The following is an 8,584-nucleotide window of genomic DNA, read 5'->3' as shown; positions in this document are numbered from 1 at the left end:
ATCCAGAGGGAAAAACGGTAAAATTTAACAAAATAAAACCTAGATAATAACCAAAAGAGAATCCCAGTAAAAAAAAATATATATATATATAGATTACATTAGCCAAAGAAAAATAAACGATAAAACTGAACAAAGAAAAGCCTAGACAATAGCCAAGAGAAAATCCCATTAAAAATAAAATAAAAAGAATCTCCATTACTTCTCAGCCAACACAACCTCTATTTTAAATTTCTACAAAGCTTCTCCCCCATCACACAGGTGGTAGAGCGTCTCCAGGCACAATACGGGAACGTGTACACCCATGCCAACGTGATGCTGAGCGGTACACACACACACTCCGGTCCTGCAGGGTATCTCCAGTACCTGCTCTTTGATATTACGTCCATGGGCTTCATTCACGAAACTCTGGACGCTATGGTGGAGGGGATCTACCAGGTAAGAATGGCTGTTTGGGGAGGTTGAGACTACCAGGTAAGAATGGCTGTTTGGGAAGGCTGAGACTGGTTTGTTTAGAGTTATTTTATGGTTGTGGTTTTACGGTTATTCGTGTTGTGTTCCTACTACGTGTATAGTGGATGAATAGGGATGATCAAGTGATTTGTATGTGTTAGTTTAAGGATTTTTTCTCTCTTTCTTTTTTCTTGTTCTCTCTCTCCCTCCCCCTTCTCTCTCTTTCTTACACTCTTTTGCTCTCTTTCTCTCTCTCTCTTTCTCTTACACTCTTTAGCTCTCTCTCCTCTTCTCTTCTCTCTATCTATCTATCCCCCCTTCTCTCTCTTTCTCTTACACACTCTCTCTCTCTCTCTCTCTCTCTCTCCTCTTCTCTTCTATTGTGCTTTATCTCACATCCCTCTCTCTTTCCCTTTTCCTCTCTGCCCCTTCAGCCTTTCTTCTAGCCCCACTTCCTCGCCCCTTTCCTATTTCCGTCCTTCCGCATCACTCTTTTCTTTCTCTTTATCTTTGTCTCTCTTTTTGAGATGACCATAACATCAGATTTGAAATCTAAATAGAACCAAAATTAATTTCTTCCATTCAGTAAGGGACCAGTTAGTCAGCCATGTAAATATTTCACACTGGAATTGATTGACGATGAAGATACCTAACAATGGATTTTAGTTAACAGTGGAATTGACTATCAGTGGAATTAACAATGGCATTAGTAACAGTATAATTAACTATCAATGGAATTAACAGTGGCATTAGTTAACAGTGGAATTGACTATCAATGGAATTAACAGTGGAATCAGTTAACTGTGGCATTCATTAACAGTCAAATGATAATTTATAATGGAAATAATTGACGGTGGAGTTAGTTAGCAATAGAATGAATCAACATCTAAATTGATTAACGATGGAACTAGTAAACAGTGAAATAAGTCACCAATGAAATGAACAATATAATTCGCTAACAGTTGAATAAACCAAGAGCATAATCATTTACCAACGGACTTGCCCATCTGATCGAACCAATCACCTTTTTCCCAATCCAGAGCATTGTGATGGCGCACGAGAATATGGTACCCGGCTTCGTGTACGTGAACAGCGGCGACCTCCTCGATACCTCCATCAACCGGTCGCCGACGGGGTACCTGAACAACCCGGAGGAGGAGAGGGCGAAGTACGAGCATAATACGGATAAGACGATGACGTTGTTGAGACTGGTGGCCGAGGATGGAACCGATTTGGGTGAGGAGGAGGAGGTTATGGTGGTGGTGGTGGAGGAGGAGGAAGGGGTAGTGGTGGTGGTAGTGGAGGGGGATGTGGAGGAGGGGTAGGAGGAGGAGGTTGTGGTGGTGGTGGTGGAGGGGGATGTGAAGGAGGAAGGGGTAGTGGTGGTGGTGGAGGGGGATGTGGAGGAGGAGGTTGTGGTGGAGGGGGAGGTGGAGGAGGAACTTGTAGTGGTGGTGATGGAGAGGGATGTGGAGGAGGGGTAGGAGGAGGAGGTTGTGGTGGTGGAGGAGGAGGGGATGGGAAAGGAGTGGGAGGTGGAGGAGGAGGGCGCGGTGGTGGTGGTAGAGGGGGAGGAGGAGGTAGTGGAAAAGGTGTAGGATGATAATGGGGATAATGTAGAGGAGGAGAAAAAGGAGGAGGTGATGGTGTTGGCGGAGGGTGAGGAGGTGGAAGAGGAGGGGGAGGAGGTGGTGATGGTAGTGTGGGTGATGATGGTGAGGGAGAGGAGGAGTAGAAAGAGAAGTAAAAAAGAGGAGGAGGGGAAGAAAAAGAGACGGAGGAGGAGGAGAGAGAGAAAAAGAGAAGGGGGATGAGGAGGGGTAGAAGTAGAATGAAAAGAAAAAGAAAAGAGGGAGGAGGAAGAGGAGAAGGGGGGGGAGGAGGAGGAAGTTGTGGTGGTGGGGGAGGAGGAGAGAGAAGTGGGGGAGAGAAAGAGAGTGAGAGGGAGGCAGGAAAAGAGGGAAGGGAAAGGAGTGGGAGGTGGAGGAGGAGGGCGCGGTGGTGGTGGTAGAGGGGGAGGAGGAGGTAGTGGAAAAGGTGTAGGATGATAATGGGGATAATGTAGAGGAGGAGAAAAAGGAGGAGGTGATGGTGTTGGCGGAGGGTGAGGAGGTGGAAGAGGAGGGGGAGGAGGTGGTGATGGTAGTGTGGGTGATGATGGTGAGGGAGAGGAGGAGTAGAAAGAGAAGTAAAAAAGAGGAGGAGGGGAAGAAAAAGAGACGGAGGAGGAGGAGAGAGAGAAAAAGAGAAGGGGGATGAGGAGGGGTAGAAGTAGAATGAAAAGAAGAAAAAAAGAAGGAGGAGGAAGAGGAGAAGATGGGGGAGGAGGAGAAAGTTGTGGTGGTGGTGGAGGAGGAGAGAGAAGTGGGGGAGAGAAAGAGAGTGAGAGGGAGGCAGGAAAAGAGGGAAGGAGGGAAGGAGGTGGGAGAGAAGGAAGAAGGGAAGGACGGAGAGAGAGGGGGGAGAATAAGTGCTTATGATATTACCCTATCAACTTATCAACTACATTATTGAAATTGTATATTTGTCAGAATTATAAAGAAAAGATACAAATTATCCAGAGCATAAATTATATCCTAATTAGTTAAATCTGTTTGTCAAATAACGGAAGGTGAAAATATTCTGCAAATAATTAATTCTAAAAAATGGTAGTAATCCAGCTGATCAGCTTCACGAACGATGGACATGTGAATAAGGGCATGAAGCAATTTCGACGTCATATGCCCGTATATGTCATGGCCTTGTTCACGTACTGCATTCTAGAGTGACCCGGTCGCCTTATTTAGAAGTGTCTTGCTAACAATCTTGAGCGGCAGTCAGGACAGTATTTATGCATGACCTGGAGATTATTATCATGGGCAAACTAACGAAAGTATATATTTGAAATTAGGGATTCTTGAAGTAACTGTGGACATGAACAGGTCTGTTGTAATCTTGGCTTTGGTTATATATACAATGTGATATTTCTTGTCAACATGGATCTGCATGACCTGTTGATCATCGTCATGAATCAAGCTAGCCAAAAGTTGAACTAAAAATATAAAATTGTACCTTTTCCACAGTATCTTTTTCGCTGTCGCAGGTATGGTGAACTGGTACGCTGTTCACCCAACCTCCATGAACAACACGAACAAGCTGGTATCTGGAGACAACAAGGGCTACGCCTCCCAGCTCTTCGAGAAGGCCATGAACCCCGGGGCTCTGCCTGGCCAGGTAAGGGGGCGAAAGAAGGAGCCGAACTGGTTTCCGATGGCCGGTGGGAGCTGCTCCTCTCGCGCCAGATTAAGCCAGATTGCCAAACAGGAAGATGCGTGCTCATCAAAAACTCGTTGTGTGTGTCTATGTATGTGTCGCGAATGCACTTACACAAAAACACGCACACACTCGCACTCACACTCAGACACGCACACTCGCACCCACACCCCCCCACCCACCCCCACACACACACATACATTTATATGTGTGTATATATATATATATATATATATATATATATATATATATATATATATATATATATATGTATATATATATGTATATATATATATATATATATGTGTGTGTGTGTGTGTGTGTGTGTGTGTGTGTGTGTGTGTGTGTGTGTGTGTGTGTGTGTGTGTGTATGTGTGTGTGTGTATATAATATATATATATATATATATATGTGTGTGTGTGTGTGTGTGTGTGTGTGTGTGTGTGTGTGTGTGTGTATGTGGTGTATGTATGTATGCATTGTGTATATATATAGCCTCTTATGTACAAATTATATCATAAAGTGCAAATATATTTTAAAATGTTGACAAAAGCCCCTCCCTCCCACCCATTTCCCGACGTCCACCCCCCGCCTCCTCGCTTTCTCACCCCCCCCCCCCCCCGCCCGCATTTCAGGGGAAGTTCGTGGCGGCGTTCGCGCAATCGAACTGCGGCGACGTGAGTCCGAACACGAAGGGCCCGCGGTGCGTCGACACGGGCCTCCCCTGCGAGCTCTCCTCCTCCACGTGCAACGGCCGCGTCCAGAACTGCATCGCCTTCGGGCCCGGGAGGAACATGATGGACAGCACGAGGATCATCGGCGAGAACCAGTTCCAGAAGGCTTGGGTGAGATTTTTTTTCACATTTTTTTTTTTTTTATCAAAGTTTTAGGGTCGATTACACGAGAAAAAAATGTATTTGGATGGTAAAAACACCTTCATGGAAATGTATTACAGTATTATCCAGAATTCCTTGTCTCGTAATCTGATATGGAAACGGAAAGGAAGAATCATAATTAAGAAAAAAAAACATAATATAAGGAAAAGGAAAGAATGAGTCATAAGTAAGAAAAATAGAATCATAAATAAGAAGAAAACATAATTTCAGGAACTGTACCACGATGCTGCCGCCGTCAAGATGTCGGGACCTGTTCAGTTCGCGCAGCAGTTCGTTGACATGGCGGACTACACGGTGCACTACGATGACGGATCCACGGTACTGCTTTCTGCCTGTGTTGGGTCTGACAAAGAAAAGACCTTGAGTATATTAAATAAATGTATTTCTACCTTTATAGAATATATATTTTTAAATCTAATTTTATAGAATATATTAAAAATACATTTCTACCTTTATAGAATATATAAGACAGGTTTATTTCTATGTTGATGACAGGTTTATTTTTCAGCTTTGTTTCTACCTTAATGTTATATTAAAATAGGATTATTTCTACTTTTATGAAATATATCAAGAGGTTTAGTTTTACCTTTATACATTTATATCTTTGATATTATGAACATTCTACGCTCATATAGATAAACCAATCCCTATAGTAATTACAAGACCCCAGAGAAAACACACAACCCTTTCTGAACCAGGGCAAGACGTGCATGCCCGCCCTGGGGTACAGCTTCGCGGCGGGCACCATCGACGGCCCGGGCGCCTTCGACTTCACCCAGGGCATGACGGAGGGCAACCCCTTCTGGAACATGGTGAGCGGCGCCCTGCACAAGCCCTCGCCCGAACAGGTTGCCTGCCACGACCCCAAGCCCATCCTGCTGGACACGGGCGAGGTGAGTCATCCCCGCCTCTCGCAAGGGGTCTCAGGAGCTCGCTCTCTTGGGTCTTGCCGAATGCGGAAATACATGCTTTGGGTTATTTTCGTTTAAGGAAATGTGTTTTTGATTTTTTTCAATGCGGTTCGATTACCATCTACGTGTATGTATAGCCAGATTTCTCAACCTAGAGGTCGTTGCTCCCTTCTAGTGGGACAATTTCAGACATGCTTTATTCACAAATCTGAGAAATTGAGGCATTGATCTGCATCTTTGATGTTTGTTGACTGCATATGTACATTTTGATAGTATTAATTAAAACAATTTCATATATGAAATGAAGCTAAATTGGATTCAAACCCATCCATTGTTAACGGAAGTAGGTGCCCGGGTTGAGATACAAGAACATAATTAGTGTCGCGACGAAAATCACTTACACATAGACGTCATATCTTTTCATTTACTCATCTACATCATTTCTAACCGCACGTCTATCTTTCTGTTATTCACATCTACCAACAGAACCAAAAGAAGTAAAAATAAAATAAATCCAAACGCAGCGCTCCAGAAAGTCAACAAACGGAGATGATCACGTTCACAACATGTTTGCAGATAAACTTCCCGTACGCGTGGCACCCGAGGATCGTCGACACCCAGGTGGGACGCGTCGGTCAGCTGATCATTCTTCCGGTGCCAGGGGAGTTCACGACCATGTGCGGCCGTCGCTTCCGGGACCAGGTAGGCCTAGGGCAGTTTTAGCTTGTGCAGAAGTGGTGGACGGATATGCTGCTGTTAGAAGGTACGTAGTGTCAGTTATGCTTTCTCTCTCTCTCTCTCTCTCTCTCTCTCTCTCTCTCTCTCTCTCTCTCTCTCTCTCTCTCTCTCTCTCTCTCTCTCTCTCTCTCTCTCTCTCTCGCGTTCTTTCTATCTATCTATTCATCTATCTACATATCTATCAGTCTATCTATATACGTTTATGTATCCTGCATGTTTTCATTATTCAATACGACCCCCTTCTGTGCAGGTGGCAGCGACACTCGAGAGCGAGGGCGTCCCAGGAACCGTGCCCGTGATCGCCGGCCTCTCCAACGTGTACACTCACTACATCACAACGTGGGAGGAGTACCAGGTGCAGAGGTACGAGGCCGCCTCCACCATCTACGGGCCCCACACCTGCAGCGCCTACATGCAGCAGTACTCCTACCTCGCCGCCGCCATGGTCAAGGTACTTCCGAAGCGGTTATGATGTGGCAATAAGAGATAGTAGTGAAATATAGTAATGATGATAATGAGGTGGATTTACGTGGAGTGTATCGAGAGACTTTGGAATGTCGGAATCTTCGTATCTGAATGAAGGTTAGTTTGTACGAGTATAATTTTTCTTCTTTTTTTCCCTATGACAATAAATATTTTTGATGGAGAGACTTTGAAATCTCGGATTCTTTGTGTATATCTGAATGAAGGTTAGTTTGTAAGAGTAGATTTTTTCCCCTTTTTTAAATAAGGCAATAAATATTTTTTGATTGCTCGACTTCCGGCTTCGTCATGATACTTCTTTGTCAGCATACGGGTCACAGGCGTTTTTCCGGTTAAATGTGCATTCCATGACTTCAATATTGCGGAGGATAAGGACACTGACAAACATTCAGTTCCGTCAGTGTTTGTATAAGTACTGTATGAATGATGATGCCGATTCTTTAAAATTATCTCTCTTCTTTTCGCTTCTCTTTTCTTCTCTTCTGTCCTCTTCTCTATCTCTCTATCTCTTCTCTTTCTCCTCTTCTCTCTCTCTCTCTCTTTTCTTCTCGTCTCTCCTCTTCTCTTCTCTTCTCTTCTCTCTCTCTCTCTCTCTCTCTCTCTCTCTCTCTCTCTCTCTCTCTCTCTCTCTCTCTCTCTCTCTCTCTCTCTCTCTCACTCTCTCTCTCTCTTTCTCTTCTCTCTCTCACTCTATTCTCTTCTCTTTCTCTCTCTCTCTCTCACTCTATTCCGTCTCTCTCTCTCTCTCTCTCTCACTCTATTCCGTCTTCTCTCTCTCTCTCTCACACTCTATTCCGTCTCTCTCTCTCTCTCACTCTATTCCGTCTCTCTCTCTCTCTCTGTCTCTCTCTCTCTCTCTCTCTCTCTTTCTCTCATTCTCATTCTCTCTCTCTCTCTCTCTCTCTCTCTCTCTCTCTCTCTCTCTCTCTCTCTCTCTCTCTCTCTCTCTCTCTCTCTCTCTCTCTTTCTCTCATTCTCACTCTCTCTCACCCTCTATTCCCCAGGGCGAACAACCTGAGCCGGGTCCTTCGCCACCTGACATGACAGACAGTGTCATGACCCTCCTGCCTGGGGTCATGTTCGACGGCACCCCGCTCGGCAAGGCATTCGGTGACGTCATCGCTGAGCCGTATCCCCTGGCTTATGTTGGGGAGACGGTCACCGCCAAGTTCGTGAGTGGCGGGTCCTTTTATGTGGCGGCGGTTGCATGTTTGTTTGTTTGCGTGTTTGTGTTAGTGTGTTTGTTTTTGTTTGTGTGTGTGTTTGTTAGTGTGTTTCATTGCGTGTTTGTGTTTGTTTGTTAGTGTGCTTGATTGTGCGTTTGGTTGTGTTTGTTTATTGTATGTGTGTGTGTGCGCGTTTGTGTGTGTGTGTGTGTGTGTGTGTGTGCGTGCGTGCGTGCGTGCGCGTGTGCGTGTGTGTGTGTGTGTGTGTGTGTGTGTGTGTGTGTGTGTGTGTGTGTGTGTGTGTGTTCCATAAACCCAAAACTGAAAATAATTCAGATAGACATAGATAAATAGATAGATAAACAGATAGATAGATGGACAGACATCAGTAGAGAGGCAAATAGATGGATGGATAGATAGATTAACAGACATAGATAGATCGATGGATACAGATAGGTGAACAGGCAGATGAATTGGTAGATGAATAGAAAGGTCGACAGGAAGACAGATAAACAGATAGTCATAGATAGATAGACAGAAAGACTGATCGATAGATAGATAGAGTAGGAAGAGAGAGAGAGAGAAAGAGAGAGAACAAGAGAGAGTGAGAGACAGAAAATTAGTAAAGTAAGAAAGAGAGAATAAATAACGTCTACACACTCCCCACAATCCTACGAGACATCGACTT

At 44.6% G+C, this 8,584-nt stretch overlaps 1 protein-coding gene across 1 annotated transcript in view; it reads left to right on the top strand.

Annotated features, from left to right (window-relative positions):
* Positions 1-258: 258 nt before the first annotated feature.
* The window catches only part of CDase (neutral ceramidase), a gene marked incomplete at its 5' end in the record, with an annotated part of 13,555 nt that continues 5,229 nt past the window's right edge, over positions 259-8,584 (top strand). The window contains 9 exon segments of the mRNA XM_070142963.1: positions 259-435; positions 1,491-1,686; positions 3,533-3,663; positions 4,338-4,547; positions 4,809-4,916; positions 5,297-5,491; positions 6,086-6,211; positions 6,498-6,698; positions 7,735-7,902. Of these exon segments, the coding sequence (XP_069999064.1) occupies positions 259-435; positions 1,491-1,686; positions 3,533-3,663; positions 4,338-4,547; positions 4,809-4,916; positions 5,297-5,491; positions 6,086-6,211; positions 6,498-6,698; positions 7,735-7,902 (1,512 nt within the window).

The sequence above is a fragment of the Penaeus vannamei genome, chromosome 30 (genome assembly GCF_042767895.1).
Source record: "Penaeus vannamei isolate JL-2024 chromosome 30, ASM4276789v1, whole genome shotgun sequence".
NCBI lineage: Eukaryota > Metazoa > Arthropoda > Malacostraca > Decapoda > Penaeidae > Penaeus > Penaeus vannamei.
The sequence above is the reverse complement of the archived record's forward strand: the minus strand, read 5'-3'. Positions and strand labels throughout refer to the sequence as shown.